The following is a 24,819-nucleotide window of genomic DNA, read 5'->3' on the forward strand; positions in this document are numbered from 1 at the left end:
GTGTGTGTAAGTGCCTTGTTACCATATGTTGGGTAATCCTGATGTGCCAGAACAATGTCTAACTGGAGATGGTACAGCTCCAAGCATGGCAGGATTTTTTTTCCTCAGTATCCTCGTTTCCTCCTCCTGCTGCCGGTACCTGTGCTGTTCTTATGGTTCTCTCCTTTTTCTGTCTCATCTCCTGCTTCTGTTTAGATCCTGTTCCCATTGTCCTTTGTTTAGACAGGTTCTTTACTCAAACTTCTTGTTGGTTTTTTTTTTTTAAAGTAACTTATAGAACCTTTTTGTGGAAATCTGACCCCCAAAATTTTGTCTCAGAAGAAATTGTAGCACTAACTGGAAACGAGTATCACATAACTGGATTATTATTTGCACCTGGGATGAACACAGGCGTTGTTTATGTATGTATTTGTAGGTAGTTACGTGTTGTCGGGGTTTGGCAGGATTATTTTGATGGGAGGAGCTGGGTCCCTGTGCAAAATAGTGATACTTCAAGGATTGCCCTCGTTATAGGAAAAAGCTAGAGGTATTTCCAGCGTGGTGCAGGCCTTCCTGCAGCACTGCTTCTGGGAGAAACTTCGTGGCTACTGCACCACTTTCTCCAGCCTGACTGTTCAACTCCCTGTCCCATCCACCTGATCAGCAGAATGATGAACATCGCCATTGCTTGGACTCCAGGCCTCATATTAATCACATAGACAATCATATTACTGTAGTGACTCAGAAAGGGATCTAATGCTGTCTGGTATTATTCTTTGTAGTCTCTTGTTTATGTCTCTTGTTCATTGATTCTCCTGTTTGATTTCCCTTGTCCTCTGCACAGAGCTGCATACAGCCTATTTGTTTTCATGTCTCTGCTCACAGCGCCTTCCTAGCCTGTTTAGGTTAGCAAATGAATATCAGAATGTACAGCTGCTGCAGCAAACATAAGAAGGAGGTGGTAAGCAGCAAACACAGGTTGAGAGATTACTGGAGAATGCTGTTGTGACTAGGAAGTTGGTCCACTGTAAGCAGACATTCTTTTGCGTCCTTGTTAGAAAGCAAGAATACCGTCAGTAGCTAGGGAGCTGAGTTGAAGGTGAGATAAAGAGTTGATGTAACAACACATGCAAGATGAAAAAATAAAACAGGAAGAAAAGAAGAAAAAGTATTTTGAGTTCAGAGCATATGTTAGGCTAAGCGAGAAAAACTAATGTGGAAATATGGAAGAAACGTGTAGAAAAAAGGGATAGCTCCATAGGGAGATTCATGCTGAACAGCACAGTGAAGGATGGTGGAAGCCAAATCAAGGACAGTGTGATGCTAATTGGATTGGTGTGCATGTGTTTTGCTTTGATATCTGCTTCTTGCTAGTATTCGTTATGCTCTTTGACCTTTGCCTTACTTAACAAAAATAAAGAAAGAATAGTGCTCTCCATTGAGTAGTGAATCTTATTCTGATAGGACATGGAAAAGGAGTTATTTAACATAAAATGAAATAGCAATTGCTTTTTACTGCTTTTGCCTGTCATTGCTGCTGCTGAAAGATGGAAGTTTCTTGAAATGCTTAACTGCTGGGTGCTGTGGTTTAAATGCATATATAGATTACCATGACTTTAAATTCTTCAGTTTTTGTGTTTCACTGAATGTTGTCCAAATTACCTGTATGACTTAAACAGATGTCCAACAGAAATGTCAAGCTTGTAGTTTTTTTGATGTCGGAGAAAAAGAGTATAGAACATACAGTTGCAGAGCTAAGTAGTTCGACTTTTTTCTTTTGGAAAGGCGCAAAGTTTTTTTTTCCCTAGAGATAGCAGGAATCAAATGGCAAAGAAGCATCAACTTTGTTTAGTGAGCAAGCATTTTTTCCAAACCCTTTTACCACAAGCAAACCTATTTGTATGTGCATGTTTTCTATCTCTCATTTTCAATTTCTTCTTGTGCATGTGTCCTTGATTATCTGTTCTTTCACTTTTTTTGCAGTATATCCTGCTATTTTTCTCTCTCCTGTTGAAGCAATATTCTGTGAAAGGCCATGTCAACTCTTCTCCCACAAAATTCACATACCTGTTCAATTTTGAACGTTCTCTGTTTTGGGTAATATGTGCTGAAGGTTGAAGGCCACTAATGTTTATTTTCTCTGCATCCAGACAGAAGCGTGATGGGTTCTTGTTCATGAAGTATAACATTCCCACCTCTAACTTAGAAAGATTTTAACCCAGTCTGTAATCATGGCGTTGCATTTCAGTTTTGCCCAGTGGCTTCCAAAATACTGATGTTCAACATAATCCACATTAAAATAAACAATTAAACAAATTGCATACTTTGCACACTTTACTGTATTTCTGAGAATTTTCTCATGTTATCCATTCCAAATTGATTTATTTCTCTTTGATTTTCTAATGCAGAATTTTTGCTTTTTGCTTGGTTTTCCTGCAGGCAGCTGGGAAAGTTCTTTACAAGATTCTCTTGACATGGGTCTGCTGTTTCTGTGAAATTTGCTGGTCAGAAGAGACCTGGCATAGTTTTCTCCCAGCAAACCTTCTTTACTATGAAGACATTGTACTTCAGCAGCGGTTTTTTATATTCTCTCACATGGAAACTCTCTCTTTACTTGACTGAGGTTTTGCTAACATTACAGTCTAATCTCAGAACATACACTACATTAGTGTAGTGACAGGACAAGGGGTAATGGGTTTAAGCTGAAGGAGGGTCGATTTAGATTAGATGTTAGAAAGAAATTCGTTATTGTTGGAGTGGTGAGGTACTGGAACAGGTTGCCCAGAGAGGCTGTGGATGCCCCATCCCTGGAAGTGTTCAAGGCCAGGTTGGATGGGGCTTTGGGCAACCTGGTCTAGTGGAGGGTGTCCCTGCCCATGGCAGGGGGGTTGGAACTAGATGAACTTGAAGGTCCCTTCCAACCCAAACCATTCTATAGTTCTATTATTTATTTAAAGTATATTTATTATACACACCTGTTATTCATGCCCACCATCTCCTGTTTATTCCTCTGTGAGATTTCAGTTTTAAACTCCCCAAGATTTTCCTCTGCATCCAATATTTTAGTGCAGTATTTGGAGGGAAAGCTGTCACTGAAAGTTACCTCATGTGTCCGGTAGATCTCAATACTATGCAAATGAACAACTTTTTCTTCCTTTGGAACTAAAAAGTGTCCAAAAATCCCACTTTCTGTTCTGGAAAATACCCTATGTTACACCAAATTAAACCATCCCATTTGTTTTCATGCAAATGAAACCATCATTACTTCCTTGAGTGTGTTTGTTTCTTTAAGCAACAAATGTCTTGCTCATTTCTTTTTAGATCATCAGCATTATTAGCTTTATCATCAGGCTTGCATATTAACTGAGAAATGGAGGAGTTGCTAGGAGTATAGCTACCACTTTCTTGTAATCTGTGGGATTCCCACCTTAATTATGCTTTGAGGCTCCTTTAAGAAAAAAACAAACTCGTGCTCTTTTGGGGTCATTTTCATGTTGGTAGCTCTGAACAGTTCACAAAGTTTGTCATGCTTGAGCTCTTTTGAAAAAGTGAAAGTCATCATGTGGATATGATTAAATAGATTGTATGAATCCTGAGGGGACCCTCAGCCACACCAGGGTCACATCTCGGGATTTGCTTATGCTTGCTATGAGTCCAGTGCTGCATGTTTCTAACTGAGTATTAAAAGTTGCAATGGCAAATGGAGGACCTTTTGATCTACGTAGTAACAAGGGATATGGACTCTGCTATTTGAGCACTGGGCAAGCATAACTGGGTTTTTGAGACCTTTGTTAAAGGAGCGTCAGCACAAACAAAAACTGAGGTCTGCGATTGCCAAAGGAGAAAAAGAGACCAGACATAAAACTTAGTGTCTCATTGCCAGAACTGCAATGAAACGTCAAGTCCCTTGCCTACTATGTTCAGTGCTGTAGACCAAAAGTTGATGCTTTCAAGCTTGTGACTGCTTTCATAAGGGTTGTCATTGACCCTGATTCCCTTGGAAGTCTTTCATTTGCTCTTTCATCTTCTTGAGAGTTGTGTGGGAATCAAGACCAAGAGTGCTGTAATTGTTCTATTATGATAAATAACAAGACCTTTTTTTTTTTTGTAGTCATTAGTACATGCTGAACTTGTAAAAGTCAAAACTCTCAGTGAGATGTAAAGATTGGTTAAAAGTAATAGTGGGCCTTCCTAATCTTCCCAGGGTTTTGACCGCCCTCTCTGTTGAATAATTTTGTATCAGACCAATGTAGATGTGTATCATTGTGCGATCTGAAAATGTTTTCTGATTTCTTGATTCCTTACCCCCAAAACTCTTTCAAATTGTTCATACCAGAGCAAAGCACCTTGTTGGAACAAGGTTGATGGGGGATCCATCTGTTCCCGATTTGAATCCACAAAATCTGGATGTTTCCAAACTAACACTTTCTTGATTTGTGAGTCCTACGTTGCTTTACTGAAAAGTCATCTCAATAACTGGTTTTATAATGTTTGGCACTGACAAGGGACCACTCGTCCAGTACAAAATTGATACCCAGAAGTTATTTTCCCTGCTTCCCTTCCACCAGGACAGTATACATTTTCTTGATGCAAGGCTATTAGTGGTAATAAAAATCCAAATTTTGTGATGATACTGTAGGTCCAGTTCTTAAAACTGGGTTTCTCCCTACATAGGTCTATGCACAGTCCCCTGTATGGTGTCTCTGTACAAGGTTCAGAAATGAAAACTGATTCCAGTTTTCATTCTGCACTTTAGCTTTTTATCATTACAGCTCTAAGCATGAGTAAGCTGTACCCCATTTCCACGCATTTCACAGATATTTTTACAGTCATCAGTGAAATTTTCCTAGCTGATTTACTGCTTAAGGGAGAAGTATGGGCGGAATGACACAGGAACAAAGCAAATGGAAGACATCAGATTGCAAGGTCACTTAGCGATTCTTGGAAATAAGGCCACTGAGTTACTTCATTTGTTTTAGATAAAACCAGCCTGCTGCTCTGAACTTTCTTAGGTAGAGATGTTTGGGGTTTATTGGGCTGTTTCATACAACTGCATTGCTTTGTTTGATGTGTCCACAGCATTAACTTTTTAGCTGTGCTCATTTTTACAAATAGCACCTAACAGGTTTATTTACTGATTCAGAACTAGTGTGAAAGGGACTAGCAGGTCCTTGCCATCGTATGACTTTGGCAGAGAATTGTGCTGTAAAATACAATGAAGAAATGTTTTGGTTTATGTGCTACTGGCTGCTGCTGTTGCTTATACGGAATTGGTCAAGATTTGTGACTGATATCACAACATCTTGCAATGCCTTTAGCCTACGTTTGCTGGTTTTCTGTAGAAAATCTGGCATCCACTCTTTGTCTGTAGTTTGTCCAAAGAAATCCTTGATTGAGATCTAGGCATCCCTGTTCCCCTCCTCCTCCCCTTGTTCATCTTTGCAGGTTTTCTACCAGGTCGCTCAGTCTGTCCCTTCTGCTTCTAGTTCTTAGCTACAAGCGTGTTAGATCCTGTGTGCAAATCAAGGAGCTTACGTCAGGTCTGGATGATTCCCTTCTGGGAATAATGTTGCAGAAATTGTTAGAGCCTTAGCATAGCAGGCAGCTGAAGGAATCTCACTTTCTATTTTTCCAGTTATTCTTTTGCATTGTGATATTGAATTCAGTTACATAAGCTCACCAGTTAGAGCAGTGTTTCTGTTTTGTTTAAGCTGGTACAGCTAATCCATGGAATACATATACTTCAGTTTCCTATGTTTTTGGGAGGCTGATGTATTTTAGATTCCTTTTCTCTGACCTATATACTTAGTTATTGTAATCTACTGTGTTCATGAAGCCCTCTGCATTTGTTAAGATATTAGAAAAAATGGCTAAGACCCTTGTTGCACCTCACCCTTTATCTTTTTTTCTGGTGTTTTAAAGCCCTAAGAATTGTAAACTGTTGATTTATAGAAAACTCTGGAGAAAATTTAGTCCATCCTTCTGTTCAGACCAAAATTACTGTTTTGTCCAGCTGAGTCTTAAAAACCTCCAACAAAAGAGGTTCCACTGCCTTCCTAGCAATCTTCTGTTGCCTTCCTAGGAAAGAATTTATTTTTTTGTAATGTCTTAAACTGTCGACACACAACTTGTGGCTGTTGCCTCTTGTTTTACCATCTGCCACTGCAAAGAAAAAAATTGGCTATGCTATCTTTGTAGGTCTCTTTCAAATAGCTCTAGGCTGCTATTTGATTACAGCTTATCCTCGTCTTGGCAGACTAAAAAAGCACAGTTCCTAAAGCTTTTCCTTAGAGGTCCTGTGCTCTAGGCTGCTCACCCTCTGGGTAGTCATCTGCTTGACCCTCCCAAGTTTCCCTTCTTGACCTGGTGGGGTGAACCAAACTGGGGTCAGTATTGCAGATATGTCCTCACTACTACAGAGGGACTGTTTACAAGGGCAAGTAGTCACAGGACAAGGGGTAATGGCCTTAAGCTGAAGGAGGGCAGATTTAAATTAGATATAAGGAAGAAATTATTTGCAATGAGGGTGGTGATGCACTGGAACATGTTGCCCAGAGAAGTTGTGGATGTCCCCTCCCTGGAAGTGTCCAAGGCCAGGTTGGATGGGACTTTGGGCAACCTGGTGTAGTGGAGCGTGTCCCCTCCTGTGTGTGTGGGGGGGGGAGGGCGGGGGGGGTGGGGGTGAGACTAGATGGATGATCTTTAATGCCCCTTCCAACCCAAAGCATTCTGTGATTCTGTGATACTGTTCCATAGCAGGGAAGAGTAAGTTCTCTCTAACTACTAGCCATGCTTCTTCAATTTGTCTGATAGATGGTTTGCCTTACTGTGTTGAGAGTGCATTGTTGTCTTTCAGTTTGGCATCCGTCATGACAAACATCTCTTGTTCAGCAGGGCTGCTGCTCAGCCAAGTACTTCTGAGCTGCTTCTGAAGCATGGTGTTCTGCTCCAGGCGCAGATCTTTGTGCTTTGCACTGGTGAGCATCATAAGGGATTTGTTGGCCCAGTCCTTAAAGTTCTCAGGGAAACAACCCTCTGAATTGAAGCTCTGCTGTGGCTGTATCCGCCATCCCAGGTGATTTAGCATTGTTTGCATTTTGTCTCATCATCCAGGTTTCTGATGAAAATGTTGAGTTTTATAGGCTCCAGTATTGACCCAGGGTTACTTAACTTGTTTGACATTCAGCTGACAGCCAGTAGTTGACTATCTTTTAAGTTTGTTCAGTTAGTTTTCAAACTACGTGAGTCAGTTCATTCAGCCTGCGTTTCCTTAGCCTGAAAAGGAGAATGCAGTGGGAGATGGTGCCAAAGCCTTAATAAGGCAATGTGCATTACATCTATGTCTTTTCTTTCATTCTTGTAGCCAGGTATTTTATCATTGAAGGCAATCACATTGCTTGAGCATGATTTACCATTGGGAAATTGATTTCCTATTCTGGATTGATGTCTTTTCCTTTATGTGATTAGAAGAATACATGCTGCCCTGATTTTTCTGAGGACTTAGCTGAGCCAGGTCAGCCTATAGTGCCTTGAGTGCTCCTCCTTACCTTTCTTGATTGAAAATGGCTATGATTTTAGATTTATTTTTTTTTCTGGCTTCCTCCCCTCTCCAGCCATCAAGAGCTACCTTGATTTACCATGATTCTTTGATAAGCAGCAGCCTTGTAATTGCATCAATCAGTTCTTTTGGCACTTTCAGGTGTATCTAGTCCAGTCTCATGACTTTACATACATCCAATTTCTGTAGGTTATTCCTAAGATGTAGTCCAGCTCCTTTCTCAAAAAGGGCAAAGTAGGTCAGGTTGCTGAAAGCATTGTCCACTCAAGCGTTGAATATTGCCAAGGTTGGAGATTCCACAGCCTCTCTGGGCAATTTCTTCCATTATTTAATAATCCTCATTGTGTGCATGTGTGACCTCTTTTGTCATTGAGATTTCCTTTGTTGCAACTTTTGACTGTTGGTCATACATCACATGTATGTCCATCACCTTTGGACATACATCACATTTTTCAGCATCCATATCATCTAATTGACTTCCTCCAATATGTTGATGTCTTGCTTGTACTGAGGAGTCCAAAACTGGGCACAGTGCTCCAGGTGCAGTCTCTCCAATGCCAAGCGGAAGATGATAATCACGTCCCTCAACTTGCTGGCTACTCCTACTAATGTAGCCTTGTATACTCTTGGCCTTCACAGTTGTAAGGGCACACTACTGACTCATTTTCAACTTGTTATCCACTAGTGTCTTTTTTGCAAAGCCACGTCCTAGCCTTTGAGCCCCCAGCCTGTGTTGTTGCATTGAGTTATTGGACTTTCCATTTGCCCTTGGATTTCACGTGATTCCCATTTTTCCAGCCTATCAAGGTCCATTCGGATAGTGGCCCTGCCCTTCAGTGTTTCAGCTGGTATGTCTCCTTCCCCCTCTTAATCTGGTATTATGCACAAACCTGCTAAGAGTGCATACTGTCCCATCGTCCAGGTATTTAATGAAGACAGTGAACAGTATTGGCCCAATATTGATCCTTGAAGAACACTGCTGGTTGGGTAATGTGTTTTTTGTGTGTTGTGGTTTGGTTTTTTGTTAGCGTTTTTCTTTATTTTTCCTCCTTATTTTTTTCCCAAGAGCACCTTATACTCCACTTCGTCCATATCTCACCAGCTTAGTTATAAGAGTACTATGGGAGACAGTGTAGAAAGCCTTGCTCAAGTTAAACTAAATAGCATCTAGTGTTCTACTGTCATCCGCTGAGCCATTCATCTCATCATAGAAAGCAAAGAGGATATTTGAGCACAATGTGCTGTCACTAAGTCCATGCAGGGTGTGCTCCCAGTTGCTTTTATGTGCCTGGGTACAACTTTTTGGGGCAATTTTCTTTGATAGCATTCTGAGAACTGAGATGAGGCTGACTGGTTTATAACTACCTGCACACTCCGTCTTGAACGTGTGCATGGTGGTTTCCTTTTCGCAGTTTTCAGGCACTTCCCCCAGTCATCATGACATACCAAAAAAGGATAGAGAGTGGCCTCTTGGTAACCATGGCCATGGGCACCCTGGGATGTATTCCTTGTGGCTTTGTGGAATCTCATATGTCAAGTCTGTTTCAGTGGTCCTTTCTCCTTTACTTTGGTTCCACCACTGTTGTATGCAACTTCTCTTTGCCCTTGTGATAACTGTTGCATGTCTTGCTTCAGCATCATTCTTCAGATCAGGTACACCAACCTGTTTGTCCTGCCTTGTGATTGGATAGTTTGTAGGCCAAATCTCAATCTGCTTACTCTGGTTACATTATGCAGTGCTAGACTGAGTGTGTGACAGCTCTTTGATTAAGCACTGTTTTGGATGCAGATCGCAAATTTTGTTATTCCCAAGTTATCTTTCAAATAAAATGTCAAGTCCAAGTAATAGTGTAGGATGGAGCAGTTAATATGCTATCAGGACAGTTGCATAAATAATTAAGCACAATGTGTGCAAAATAAACTTAGTTTTACTATCAGCATTTTACTTTGGAGTCGGTTGAACCAAAGATGAATATGAAGAGACTTAGTCATATGGCAGAAGTAATCTGTTCCTCATGGATAACTCTGTTTCCAAATATTCCTCTTTGAAACAGTGACAGTAGGTGCAGCCCAGATCAGTAGTAAGGCACCTAAATCTATGTGTTGGTTTGTAAGTGTATGTGTAAGTTCTTTGCTGACTAGGGTATGATTTGTCTCATCCTGAGGTGGAAACCTAGTGGCTAGTCCCATGGTTGTTCGCTAATCAGTCCACCTACTGACGCCTAGATCTTTGTATCCTGTAATAGGAGTTTGCTTTCAGGTAGACACCTACGTTAAGGGTGTGTTAATCTAGTGCTAAAGCCCTGCCCTGTAAGTCAAAGCCCACGTTTATGTAATCTAGCAGAAGTTTTGTTACGAGATTAAGTACTGTTGACAGAAGCTGCCTTTCTTGTAATATTTTTCCACATTATTTAGAGAGTTTATGGGCAGGGGTTGGAGAAAAGAAAGAATATATTACATGGGAAGAAATAGGGCATGATTTCCTACATGGTTGCATCTCTTTCTCTTGCTCTGTTACTCTTCTCTGATGACACATGTGAAACTCCCACCGTTTGTGGTTCTATCTTCTCCTTAAAAAAGAGGAGCTCTCTGTCCTAGAGCTGCGGCACAAACGGTGCCCTCTCCAACAGCTGACCGAGCTGGTAGAAGTCTCATCTCTTCAGACCTCTGCCCATTAAATGTGTTTGGAAATTGGTAGGCCATCTTAAGGTATTTCTAGGGGAAATGCAGGCAATTCATGGCAAAGATAGATGCCTGTAATGGAAATACTGTTCTTCAAAGCTTCATTTGCAAAGAGGGAAGGAGATCCAGAGGTATTTTTGGGTATTACTGATTTCATCTTAAAACAGGCCTGAGTAATATCTTAGGAGTATATCCACTGCCTTTTCTCTGTTTTTCTCTTCAGTCCATTTCTATTACTAAGGGCCAAAAAGTTACAAATTAAAAACCCAACAATAAACAAATAAAAATCCCTCAGATATTACGTAGAGTTAGTACTAGGAAACCTTTTGGATCATCTCAGATGGGCAATTTTTCAGAAAACCTTTTCTTCTCTAGAGTACTGCCTTGCTTTCAGGTACTGCAACATTGTGCATATTAGAAATTAGAAGTTAAGGTAAGTTAAAAAGTGGACCAAAGCTACTACGACAGTCTGTGTGAACCTGAAAGGCCTACCACTCCAGTCCAAAATGTGTTGCTGAGCTTGCTTTCTTCATTGCTTAATTTATGACCTTATTTTGCAAATGCTACTTGTGAATAAAAAGTTGTCAGTGGAATTTCCATTTGGAATTGTTCAGTGAAATCAATTCAAAATGAAACTTTACAACTAATTTTATCTGTTCATGATCAGAAACTTTGTATAAAACCTAATTTCTTGGGTAAGGACTTGTAACTTTTGTTTTTTGGATTGTAAACACCTCAGAAAGGGATGACAAGTTAAATGGTTACTTTGGTTGTTGATGTAACTGGGTTTCTCTGTCAGAGCTGCTCTGGACTTCTTTCAGCTTTGAATAATGAAGAAATGAAGGCAGGAATAATGCATTGCAAAATATACCTTATTATAGTTTGACAACACTCACTTCAGTTACTGATGTTCCAGTCACTGTAAGTGAAGGATGATAACATGGTGAATAATGAGGTGATAAAGATGTCTCCTTTGGCATTAGATGAACTTTTTGGGGAGGTGAAGTAGAGAGGTAGCGGAAAAAAGCTTCATCCAGAGAATTGTGCTGTAATTGAAAGTATTAAACCACACTTCTCCTTTCCTTCCAGAATTATACTAGATTTTTTTCAAGGTACATCTTGTTAGTTCAAAATAAAGCATTATCTGCCTCTTCAGCATTGCTTGTTGTTTTAACTTCATGTGACAGCTTCATTCAGATCTGTTCCTTTCAAGTTGTGTAGCGCTGAGAATTTTCCAGTGACTGTGAAGGTAGTGGCCCCCACCTCATGGTCCTGCAAACTTTGTAGATCTTGGACTTTAGTTTACATGCCTAAAACTTCACAAACTGGTTAGGAAATAAAATTTGGATCCTTGTACTCAGAAATAAATGGTCCTTTTCACTAAGCGAAAACATTTGGAAGGCCTAACGTTATTCTTAACTAGATGCTTTTGATGTTTTAAAGATCATGGTGGTATACAACAATATCCAGTTTTATTGTAATGTTTTTTTGCCGATTCTTATTTGATCATATTCTCATTTTGTTTGAATTATCCTAATTTCATGTGCTGATGGATTGGTGCTAAGTTATGCACAAAATAGTGGCTTTTGAACTCAGGAATGATCATCTTCTCAAATAACATTAAAGGTGGTTTCACTTTTGTCTGTTAATTTCAAGATGAGGCTTATTAAAAAATTTTCCTGCATTGGCTGCGTGCAAAGTCCTTGAGAGCTGGTTTTAAGAATTGTTGGCCTATAATTTTTGGATTTTTTGCTTACTATCTCATTACACTTTTTGTTTTTGCATAATATAGTCAAATTTCAGGGTGTACTAGGTAGAGACAGAAAAGACTAATCTTTTAGATTAGTCATTAGACTTAATTTTTTTTTATCCTTTGTGTGTGACTTGAATTAGAGTTTAATTACATTGGAAAGAATTAGGTTGGTCTGCCTTTTCCATTATAGATGGTCATGTATTGGATAAAGAATGCATGGTCATTCCTGTAATAATTTAACCAAGTTGTTCAACTCTGTTTAAGACAGACCTGTTGCTTCAGAAGCCTGAAATATGCTTCTTATAAGATTGGAAACATTTTGTAGAGCTTAAATAGCCCTTGAAGTTGATACAAACAGCTTTGTGGACTTACCAAGCACTGGTCTCTGTTCCAGGTGATGCACGGGTGGGATCATGCTCAAACCAGGGCAGGCTTCTGACTCTTGGTTTGGTAACTGCACCTGTAGTTGCAAATGGTAAATGTGTATTTTGGCAGATGCTTGTGTATGTCGTAGTTCATCTTAATGGCATTTTAATTCCTAAGTAGTCACTTGATGAAGTGGCTTATTTACTTAAGGAAAGATACGAGGACCAGTTCTGAAGTGATGGCCTATTAGGACATAATGGTTTCTTATGTGGTAAATACACAAACTGATGAATATGCCTTGTTTATTTGGCAGCATACTGTTTTTATTTCCCATTACTGCATTCAGATAATGAAATAAGGTAAGAAAAGTTATAAACGTGAGCATACATACTTACTTTGACTGATCAAATCTTGATTAGCTCTAACCGACAAAGATTCCTCCTTAAATCCTTTGAAAATTTCTAGAGAAGTATGTTGCACTTAAAATTAGGAGCCCACCTAGTGCTGGAAGGTGATCTAGTAATTAGCATGTTCCTTTTGACATTCTTTTGGGTTTTATTCTGGTTGGTTTTTGTGGGGGTTTTTTTGGTGGTTGTTTTTTAAATGATGCTGTGCTCCCATACTTGAGGCACACAGAACTTGCGAAGACATTCATGAAGTAGTTCCGTTTGGCAATTTTTCTTTTGTTTGTCTTGAAATAGGCATTAACTGAATCTTTTCAGTGGACAGTGTGAATAAGAAATTTAAAAATTATTTGCCTTTAAGGTAGAATAGATCTTATTGTCCAAGTCATCACCACTTATTTCTGTGACAAAAAAATGAAAGATGTTTTCCCTCATATAGTAGTAACATGTATCAACTTTTATGACCTGTTCAAACAAAAAATATTGAATTTGGGCCTCCATTTACTAGAGATAGCTGTTTGGGGAGGGTAGGTTTTGGCTTTTTTGCAATTATTCTATTGGAAGGTGTAATAGCAAAGAGCCAGCTATGTAAAATATTTGTTGATCTATTATAACAGTATCTTATTCTGTCTAACAGCAAACATGAGGTCGGTGTCAGAAGAGCCAGTCCCATTACATGAAGAATTTATCTACTGTTGTGGAGCTGCTACCCATGTCTTAAAATGTGGGCCCTGGAAAGACCTCTCAAAGGATGAAAGTAAAAATCTACCCAGGCTCTTATTCATGATTATTCCTGGTAAGAGTCTTTCTTTGTTTAAGTCTAGAAATATGAGGATTGGAAAGGATATGTTCAATTTCAAAAATCTCCTAGATAAGTGGTAGAATTTGGCCCATGCATATGACCAAAAAATCAATAGTATCGCAATGGTGACATTTCTTTGTTACATTTTATTATTGGTGTTATCTGTATTCGTAATGGTGCCGTAAGGTAAAACTGAGAAATTAGGATGTCTCATTGATTTAGTCAGTGGTGGTGGCTTACTGACAGCATTGCATTTTTCCCATTGCTCTCTTTCCATTTATTTATTGCACATTAAAGTGGTACTGCAAAGTCAGCTGTGTGCCAACTGAAGGATGAAAGTTATGACATTTGAGTGAAAATTCTGGATACAGTAGGTTTTTTAAATAGTAAATGTTTTTTAACTTAGATTTTTGCACATGAATTTTTATAAGCTTCTTGAACTCAATGAGTATTGTATAGTTCTATCTAAATCTGGTCATCTTAAAATGAAAACTCTAAACTTTCATTTAGCACATGTTAAAATCAATGGAGAAGTCCTAAATTCATTGAAGTCTGCCAGTGAACTGTAGGAGTTTGCCACTAGCAAAAGTAGAGCTTGAGCCTGCTCAAGTAAAGATATTGTGACTCTTTTACTGCCTTAGAGTTTGCAGATTTGTAACGCTTCCTATAGTTGATTTGAATGTTTTGGATACTATTGTTACTTCCCAAAAATTAGTGGTGCAAATAATGACTCTTGCGATTATCCAGATTTTTGGCTTACTGTTTCTGTTAAAGTATGCTCTATTGCTATCTGTGGGCCAGTGTGCGGCTTGGTCCATCCTTAGTGGTGAAAGGTTCCATTTTTCAGGATTTTGCAAGGTTTTGGAATATTTTATGTTAGTTTCTTTGGGCACAATGATTTTATGTCCTTGCCTCCCTGACTTGAATAGCAGTATAACTTTTAACCCAGGGACAGTGAAGTTTAAATTCTTTCCTTAACTGAAAACAAGAAATATAAGCCTCCTATGATTACATCTTGCTACTGTTTCATGGGAACAACTTTTCAAACCAGATACTGTACAGTGTAACTTTTTAGTAGAAGACTATCTGTATGGATCCAAATCATCAAACAGTTTTCCAGAGACGCAAGTGTGATTTGATGCTTTTCAATTACTGTGTTCTTTCAGTTAAGGCATTTCTGGAAGGCTTAATTGAACAGCTAAGTGTTTCTTTTTCCCCCAAGTTCTGAAGATTTCACTTCTCTTCAGGTTGTGATACCCTTGTGTTTGGGTTGGTAACCTGTAACTGTAACTACTGTAAATCTGTAAAGCTAACTTACATTGGTAGAAAGATTTGTAGGGGAAGAGCACAAAAGTCAAACATTAGCATTGAAGGCAAGGTGCCTCTGCAAGGCATGTGGGTTATTCTGCTCGAAATATACTGAGTCACACAGACTTTATGGGCTCTGTACTCATCACAGGAAACTTTTCATGCAAGAAAATATAGTGGCAGGGCTATGTGGAGCTTATTTCCTGCAGAACAGTTCTGTGGAGACTCCTTCGTAACATCTTACATTAACTAGATAGGTATCTAGAAACAGTCATCAGTGAAATATTCAGAGTGCTTCTGTCATGGTCTGCAAGCTTTTGCAAGTAGCTGATTTATGGTTTTGCTCTTATTTTGGAATTATGTTGGTGACAAGCTAGAAGTTCTCTCACTGAGAAAGCAATTAGAAAACACAGCAACCACAATAGCGCTATCTTCATTTTAGATACCCAAATTCAGTAGTGAATCAAGTTACCCAAGCCTCTTGCTGTGGCTGGCAGGGAGCTGACTAGGACCTGGCATAACAATGCAGTTTTGCTTCTCATAAATCAAATGTTTTTTTCCCTACTTGTATATGCCTCATTTTTAGCCTTCAAGGGAAATTCTATCTGCCAACACAAAAATACAGCCTTAAGAGAGATCCGGACATTTGGGTCATCTGGCAACATGTTCATGTACCTAAACAGTTAGGATTAGATAGCATTCCCTTCATGCTTTTGTAACTTTCCGAGTATGAAATGCAGAGGCCTTCTGGAGTCCAGCAATTTTCACACTTGAAAGCCATGTATCCCTAGTTAAGATTCTTTATGGAATGAAATAGAGGGGCAAAAGGATAGTTTGGTACAGGTCAAGGAAAGAAATACCCAGACAAGGACAACTCTCACTCAAAAAGGAAAGTATGCACAGCCAAATTACATGATCTGAACCAAGCATGGTTAGTCCTACTGCATGTGGTACATTGCTCTGTATATTAAACCACTCGGGTACTTAATTTTCTGGTCTTAATGAAATTCATGCATATGATTTTGTTTATATGTAGTCAAACTGGGGTTGGCAGGTGCATTATAGAAGAGAAAGATGATAGAATTCTCAGCTTCTGCTGGAACTGAATTGTTGTAAGAGAATTGAGAATAATCCTGTATACTTATTTCTTGTTTGGTTTTTTTTTGGTCAAATTTCTTCATAATGGGGAAGAATTCTCTCTGCTCTGACTTTTTTTTTTTTTTAGAAAGGGGGAGGGGGAGGAAGCTGACTCCAAAACATTCTTCTACTCTGAAACCGATGGCAAAATTCCCATTTACTTTAAATGAGGCAGGATTCGGCCTCCTCAGGACTGATAGCTCACTGTGCTTGAAGCAGTTGGAATACAGAATGTGCAGCAGACTTCAATCTCATTTAACTACAACTAAGCTAATGTTTTTATATATGGCAATCTGTGTAAACTTATCATTTGAATAAAGTTTTACTATATTAGTCGAAATGTTTAATGTGCCCTTTTTTCCTTCTGTAAGCAAAACCTCTGTATAGGAGTAATAGTGTGTTTACTGAAGTAATTACTGTGCAAAAGGCCCAATTTTTCCTCAGTCCAGAATATATACATATACTTGTTTGCCTTTCTTAATATTAATTCTTTTCTATTAAAATCGATGAGATTTACTCAGAGTAAAATTAAATGTGAAGAGTTGAAGCATCAGGTCCATGGTTTTCTGGAAATGTAGGCGTTATGGAAAGGACAGGAATTACTTTTTTTCCTCTTGTGTCATAAAGATCTATTTTCCCTTTTGCAATGTTTGTTTAGTGTAAAATTAGCAGTGAAGTATAAAATCTACTACAGCAATATTTAACATTGCTTGGGTTCATTGGAAACCAGGATCCACAAAGTGTAATGGAATATTTTTTTACTGTTTTAAGAGTATCTATTTGTGTCTGTGTGTTTATGAAACATTTAACTTCGTAAATAAATCCTGTACGAACTTTAAAACCACCGTGCTGTTTAGCTCATGAAGTTTTGCTGTTCATCAAGTTTTTATTACATTTCATTGCAGGAGTGCGTTGCAATACTTTCATTCCAGACTTCATTATTTTTGTTACCGTTGCTGTAAACTAGGCAATTTTGTTATTTGCAATCTTGTACGATTGATAATGAATAATGTAAATAACTTTTGTGTGGTAAAGCAAGCTACACCCGTTTCATTTGTTAATATACAGAAATAATTTCAGAATTCAGTTCTTTGGCATGCATGCAGAGTAATCCCTCTGCTTGCCAAGTTTCTTCATCTGTCTGCTTGCAATTGGATTGCTGCTGAGCTATTGGATCATCTTATTGTTTTACCTACTCACGCAGTGACTTGGTGACTTGAGGACTTAACCAGACATTTTTGTTAAAGTATAAAGATTTTATCTCCTGAGGTAATCCTCTGAATCAAGAGTTGCTTAAGGCTTTCTGTACAACAGAAAGTGGGGGCTGGGTTCTGATCATAGACTCATAGAATCGTTTTGGTTGAAAAAGACCTTTCAGATCATCAAGTCCAACCCTTAACCTAGCACTGCCAAGTCCACCACTAAACCACGTCCTGAAGCACCACATCTACACCTCTTTTAAATACCTCCAGGGACGGTGACTCCACCAGTTCCCTGGGCAGCCTGTTCCAATGCTTGATAACCCTTTTGGTGAAGAATTTTTCCTAATATCCAATCTAAAGGCCATTTCCTCTCATCCTCTCACTTGTGACTGGGAGAAGAGACCAACACCCACCTCACCACAACCTCCTTTGAGGGAGTTGTAGAGAGTGATCAGGTCTCCCCTCAGCCTCCTCTTCTCCAGACTAAACAACCCCAGTTCCTTCAGCCGCTCCTCATAAGACTTGTGCTCCAGTCCCTTCACCAGCTTTGTTGCCCTTCTCTGGACACACTCCAGCACCTGAATGTCCTTCTTGTACTGAGGGACCCAAAACTGGACACAGTACTTGAGGTGAGGCCTCACCAGAGCCGAGTACAGGGGGACAATCACTGCCCTCCTCCTGCTGGCCACACTATTCCTGATACAAGCCAGGATGCTGTTGGCCTTCTTGGCCACGTGGGCACACTGCTGGCTCATATTCAGCCACCTATCGACCAATCCTGCTGGGTACTTTCATGTCGGGCACCTTTCCAGCCACTCTTCCCCAAGCTTGTAGCATTGCCTGGGGTTGTTGTGACCCAAGTGCAGGACCCGACACTTGGCCTTGTTGAACCTCATACAGTTGGCCTCGGCCCATCGATCCAGCCTGTCCAGATCCCTCTGTAGAGCCTCCCTACCCTCCAGCAGATCAACACTCCCGCCCAACTGAATATCATCCGTGAACTTCCTGAGGTTGCACTTGACTCCGTTCACCGCAACTCTTTGGGCCCGGACTTCCAGCCAGTTTTTTACCCAGCGAAGCATACACGTGCCATGAGCAGCCAGTTTCTCCAGGATAATGCTGTGGGAAACAATGTCAAAGGCTTTACTAAAGTCTAGGTAGACAACATCCACAGCCTTTCCTCATCCATTAAGCGGATCACCTTGTCATAGGAGGAGATCAGGTTAGTCAAGATCATCTACTAGGAGGAGCAGTTACTTGTACCTACATCAACAAGAGTGTTGTTACTTGAAGACTACTTAATTATTTTTCAGCAGTGAAAACAGTGCAAACAATTTGCCTACATTATGACAAGTCTTTAATGTGTTCTCCCTTGAAGTGAGACTTCCTGTTAGCTTTAAAGTCTTTGAAGTTCTATTTTTTGACTGTAATGTAAGGACTCTGAAAAGCTTTCAATACATTATCTGGCTTTGTCTTCACCTGCTGTTTTGATATTTAACAATCATCACCCTCAACATTTGCATAAGAAATACTATATTAAGAATCACTATATAATAATTCTTTACACTAAAACTAATTGTATAACCCTGAAGCTTAGTTCCTTTGTATTTTGTTTTTTTGGCTCCCACTAAAACAATTTGGGTTTTTGGTTGGTTTTGTGGGGTTTTTTTAAGTTGTTAATCATTCCCTGTGCTCACCAATCACTGAATGAATAGTTCTTCAGAGGTCTGCTGTCACCACCAGGACCAAGGGGTTTGCTTAATAATAAAAGAATCTATTTTCTCATTCTACAAACAATGTAAAGCGTATTTACTCTGATTCTCTTTAAGTTAGTTTCAGAAAAGTGCTTTAATTTATACAAAATTTATGTGATTAAATGTGCTTGTTGGTACGTAATCTGTGTGTTACAACCATTCATCTACAAGAACTGCGTTGGATCTAGTTAGGACTCACAGTATCAGCAGATTAGGTTGCAGTATGTAGTTTCTGGCAACCTTGGCCAGAATGTAATCCAGAATCCTGTATATGAATCTTGGTACCTAATGTGTGATAAAACCAATTAAACAGTTCTGGTCTTTTTTTTTTTTTTTTAAACGTGAAGCAAAACCTGGTTTTGGAGTAGGGACCATTGAATTACTCAAGGAAAGTACATCCTCTCAGACACTACTTTTTAAGTCAATAGCCAGTATCTCCTCCTGCAAGGCACAGTAGTGTTCACCATTTGCTTTTGAAATAGAACTGGAGGACAAGGGAATGCTGCTGGCAATGGACAGCCAGATTAAGAGGGAAGATGACTTTTTACCTCCTCGGCAAGAAGACTTCTGGGTTCTGGGTCATGTTCTGCTCTGTACGCTTTGTGCTCACAGTCACCGAATGAGCTCCAGCAACAGTTCTGTGAGCAAAGTGGAGAACCTGTTCTATCTGAATGCATTAGGCAGTAAAAGCTGCTCTTTTCTTCTTTCTGGTTTTGTGGGTTTTGGTGGGTTTTGGGTTTGTTTTTTTTGTGTTTTGGTTGTTTAAGTTTTGGGGGTTTTTTTGACTGAATAGCGCCAGAGCATCAGCAGTAGGAAAAAATGTCTGTCCAGCCTCACCTCATCTTTTAGCTCTGCGATTTTGTCATTATCAGCCTGGTTATAAGAGCTGTCCTGTGGTTTTCGGGTTGTTGTTATTGTTGTGTTTTTGTTTTTCAGGGTCAGGCTGGGTCCGTGTCACCTAGTTCAGAAAGGGACTCTAAAGCCCAATTTCATCCAGCCTAACATTAAACACCTAATTAAGTTGCTGAACTAAGGAGCATAAATTCCTAGGTACTTAGCATAATGAGTAGCTAGGGATAGGCACTGCCGTAAGCATTTCTGCCTACGGAGAGGTTAGGTTGCCTTGAGTTGTTATGAAGTCTCCAGCTGTGGAGATAAGCAAAACTTGAGTGGGTGCAGACCTGGGCAACCTGCTCTAGCTGAACCTGCATGAGCAGGGGGTGAGCTAGAAGATCTCAGGTGATCTCTGTTGACTTCAGTGATCCTGCAAATGTCCCCCAGAGACTGGCCATCCATGCTCCTTTTCCAGGTGTGGATTCTGATCCAGATTGATTTTTGGGGCACTCCCAAAAGGTAGTAAAGATAAATACATGGAGAATCTTAGATAAATGCTTGATTATAATTAGCCACTCTTTCAAGACCTGTAAATTAAGGTACCATCTCCTTGCCTTCATAGCAATACTGCATAGTAAGTGCCTTAACACTGACATTGGGTTTGAGCGTTAGGAACCAAAAAGAATTAAAAATTGGTAAGGAAGGAATGAAGTATGGTACTTAAACATAGTATGGAAAGAGTATGCCAGAAGAGGGAGCTGTTTTAAAGATTAGAAATATATACAGTGGTTTTCGGAAAGTTTATTGCTATCATAGCTAGCTATACCATGTACCAGCAGGCTTCAGGCTATCATCTGAATGCATAGGTAAGCACTGACTGTTTCTCTACTGTAAGCATATCACAAAAAAATTAATAGTTGTTTAAAACCATGCATCGGGAGGAGTAAAGTAAAGGAAGTCTGGTTAGAGCAGAGAAGTAAGGATTGGAGTGCTGGGGCTTTTGTTCCCAGCCTTTTCACTGGGTTTCTTTTCAATACATAGCTAGTCATCCTCACAAATTGTGTATCAAACCACAAAACAAATCTTCATTCACATTTGCAAAATTTTATAACCTATCACCCAAGTCTTTAAGCTAGCATTCAGTTACAATCAACTGAGTAAATAAATTAACAATATAAGCACAGCTGCATAGAGTGAGACAACAAATACTTCTCCTGGAATGTTTAAATCATTGACCAACTCTGTGGGCAGCTCCACTATTACCGATTGTATGAAATTCTTGCACCGGGACATATATCGTACAGCAGTAAATGCCCAAAGGACATTAAGGAAAATAACTACTCACATTTAAGTACTTCAAGTCTTTATTAAAGGAATCATTCCTTTAACTTTGGATTTTGGTGGTTTGAATTAAATAATGCTTTCAGATGCAATGAAAATTTTGTGATGAAAGTCATAGAGTGTAATGTTGGAATAAGCTACATAGGACCTTTTTACACATTAACTCGCACTTTATTTTGGTTAATCCTATATCACGTAGTTTTGATGACATGAAGCTGAGGCTGAAAAGTTGTTTTCTGTGTGGATGTATATTTTTCATCATATTAACACTGTGTTTTATGTATTTATCTTCACTTACCTCTGCTAGCGTAACATACAAGAAGTTGCACAGGTTTTATTACCTTTGCTTATTTTGACCATACCTTCCGAAGTACAGCTGTGCTGCTATTGTCCATCTGAAGCAACAAAGCAGAGGAGGAGGGGAACTTAGGTACTCAAAAATGAAGATGATGATATTTACACACCTGGTCCAGGGAATCAACTTAATCTTGTTTGGTTGGAGTCTTGGCTCCCTTGACAAGGCATGTGGAGGATTGTGCGGTTCAGAATGGCATTTAGTCCAGCTGGCACACTTGAGTCACATGCGGCTGATCAGCAGGAATCAAAAAAGTCTTAATTTTGCATCTAAAATTCTGTCCTGCTGAGGTAGATGTATATATCCAAACAGCTGAGCAGGATTCCCTCTTTGTGTGTACACAGATACTCACTCTATTTATTTAAGAAAGGTTCCTCTTTTACCTCTTAGCTTAGCAGCAGCGTTCATCTGTTCTGTGGTATTTGCAGTGCTTGAAATTAAACGTAGTCCTGAAGATTGTTATAGTTGAATAGAATATTCACTGTAGAACATCATGCCTGACCGCGAGTTAGCCAGGAGAGAATGGCGGTGAATCTGCATACAGAAACGTTATGCTCTTCTATCATGGCCTCTCCTGCACAATTACAGCACAGGACTTGAAGCAACCACTTGATGCTTTGAATGCATTACTTGCCTGCTGGTCTGCTCTTCAGACTGGCTCTGGCAAAGAGAGATGGTGTTCCTAAAATTTTCAGGACCGTCTTTCCCTGTATCCTACCTGTCTGTGTTATGACCTTACGTGATCAACATCACGTAATTGGAGTCTTCGTAGAAAGTCTCTACCATTCCCTGCTTTATTAGCAGGTGAGACTTAAGTAATCGAACCTCTATTTGGATTTGGGCAGCCTGTAAGGAGACTGAGTGGCAAGACTGGGCTATTCACAGGGCTCTTGCCTTCAGCTAGATTTTAGAACCATCAAGTAAGGTATAAAGCAGACATTGCTGCGACTAAAGTAGTGTGGAAGTTAGAAACTGGAGAGTGTATATTAAGACCCACCAGGCACTGGCTGGAAATCTAAGAGCTTAGTGCTTGGAGCACTTAGAGAAGTTCCTAAGGCCATTATTTCTCAATCCAAAATGTTTGTCAACAATATTGGCATAAGGTATTCCTGTTCCTACCACACTGTGCCACTCCACCCCTTGGTTATGCCAGAACAATAGTTTGAGAGATCATGCTGTGAATTAAATAGATATATACATTTATTTCTGAGGTCTTTTTAAAGCTGGAACAGTTCCCTGTTTGAGTTCACAGCGTGGCCCTGCAGAGTTGTGCCAGTGTAATTCAGGGGCTGGTGAGCCGTGGGGGGGGGGTGGGAATGACAGTCAAGGGAGAAGGTGGGAGTTTCTTGAGCTGGACTCGCTGCAGAACTTTCTGTCGTTAAGTTATGGTGTCAGTCCACAACACGCAGCACATATATGTGGGTTCACACACTCAGTCTTGAGATGTCTCTGGAAGAAGTTGGTACCCCACCAGTCACACCAGGTGGTAGTCATTCGCTGAGAATGCCTCTCCCTTGTGGCTTCTGCTTTTGCTTACACTGCAGCTCCAGATGAAGCTGCCAACTTTTTGCATATGACCCTGAGTTCTCAGATCTTGACATGGAGAATTTGTATTTTACATTGCTTTGATTTTTTTTTTTTAATAAAATAATTGTCAGTGGGAAAGGAGTTTTCTAACTGTCCAGCAACTGGTATACATGATGTAAAGTAATCAATGAGAACAGACTACATTGTAGAGTTAAAAGTTTGTGTAGCATAGCAGTCCAGGTAGAAGGGTCTACACAGAACAAGTTAACGTGTTTTCCCCTTTCCCTATGTCAGGTGGTCTTATCAGCAGATAAGGCAGTAAGAGCACAGCTTTCTATTTCAGTGAGACGTAAACACAGCAAAACACTTTTGATTCACATACTTACATGGGATATGTATTATACATGACCATGTTTTTTAAATTTGCAGTTGAACAGGAGCAAAAGCACATAACCCCCCTGCCCCGATCCTTTATTCCTGATCCTTTCAAAGCCATTTCTTCCAACTTTCCTAGCCACTTCTTCATTTCTAGCATGAATATTAATGGATTAATTATGAGATCAGTCTTATTTTCAGCTGACCACATATTTTTTTCAGATGGCAATGCATCTAAGGTACTGTTAACTGTTGGAATTCTTAGTGGTTACTAATGCTTTAATTTTCATGCATATTTCTCATAAAGTGGGAATAATGAAATCTGAGTCAAGTACTTGAGGACTTGTCAATGGGATGCGCTGTCTCGACTCATACCAAGGTTCTTTGAGGGTTCTCCCCTTTATTTCACTGAGCTAAATAGTTTGACGATTTCAGAAAATTATTCTTGGGGGATGACACTGGTTTGTATGTACCTATCTGATTTCTACTTTTAACCCCAATAAAACTTTGAATACATCAGTCAATTTTCCCCAAGTCTTTCTGAGAGGTAGGGGACTCAACATGATACCAAAAAAAAAAAAAAAAAAAAAAGAGAGTTTTGATAGAAGACATACATGCTGGTAGAGTATCCCCTGAAGGAAGGATCTAAGTGTCTTCTATCCCATATTAGAAAACTCAGTTCTTAGGACACTGCACTCCATTATTTTTGCTACTTATGGACTACTTGTTTGTGTCTAATATTTTAAAATATGCTGACAGTTGTTGTGCTTTGTTTACTGGGTCAGCCCACCAGCTTCCATTGTCTTTAGAAAAGAAAGAAAAAAAATCATTAAAAATAAAAATGTCCTCATGCAAAGAGGAGCCTGTATGTCAGATCTCTGCTTGAAATATGCCACTTTTGTTGAATTTCCCAGTGCTCCAGAAGTACCTCTGATGGGGGCTTGGCACATTTGAGCTTGTTAAGTTTGAGGAGGCAGAGTAATGACAGGATGGCTGAATATCCAACTGTGCTTGACAGTGTTTCCCTCCACTAAATCTGGGTGGCAGATGTGACTTACTGAAGTGACTTACTGAAATTTCTCAATCCACAGTCTTCTCTGGTTGTCCTCTCCCTGCTAATGAGGCGTCATTTTCAGCATGGATCCTTCCTGCCTGGCTGCAAGCAGCGTAATCAGGAGAGGAGGTAACCCCTCTGCTGTAGCACGCCGAGGCTTGAGTTGGCTGGAGTTATGGAAAAGTTGTTTTCTAGCGTATTTTGCTTGATTTGACCATTTAAAAAAGGATCTGTTTCTCTTCATATGATGTCTGAGGCAGAAGGGAAGAAGAAATTACCTGCTGAAGGACCTACCTATGAAGGTAATCCAGAGTTTCTATGTGCATCATGTACAAATAACACAAAATATCTAAAGCTGCAGCAGCAGCAGTGTATAATGTACTTATTC

The 24,819-nt window shown here is 39.7% G+C and overlaps 1 protein-coding gene across 4 annotated transcripts in view; it reads left to right on the forward strand.

The window, feature by feature from the left end:
- LDAH (lipid droplet associated hydrolase) overlaps positions 1 to 24,819 on the forward strand; it is a 130,618-nt gene that overhangs the window by 2,918 nt on the left and 102,881 nt on the right. For all 4 annotated transcript variants that reach the window (XR_008576546.1, XM_054821795.1, XM_054821794.1 and 1 more), the window contains exon 2: positions 13,380 to 13,538. Coding sequence is in view for 3 of the 4 variants with exons in the window: in XM_054821795.1 (XP_054677770.1) it covers positions 13,380 to 13,538 (159 nt within the window). In the remaining variant the exon portion in view is untranslated. The remainder of the gene's footprint in view (positions 1 to 13,379; positions 13,539 to 24,819) is intronic.

Source organism: Grus americana, chromosome 3 (assembly GCF_028858705.1).
Source record: "Grus americana isolate bGruAme1 chromosome 3, bGruAme1.mat, whole genome shotgun sequence".
NCBI classification, from domain to species: domain Eukaryota; kingdom Metazoa; phylum Chordata; class Aves; order Gruiformes; family Gruidae; genus Grus; species Grus americana.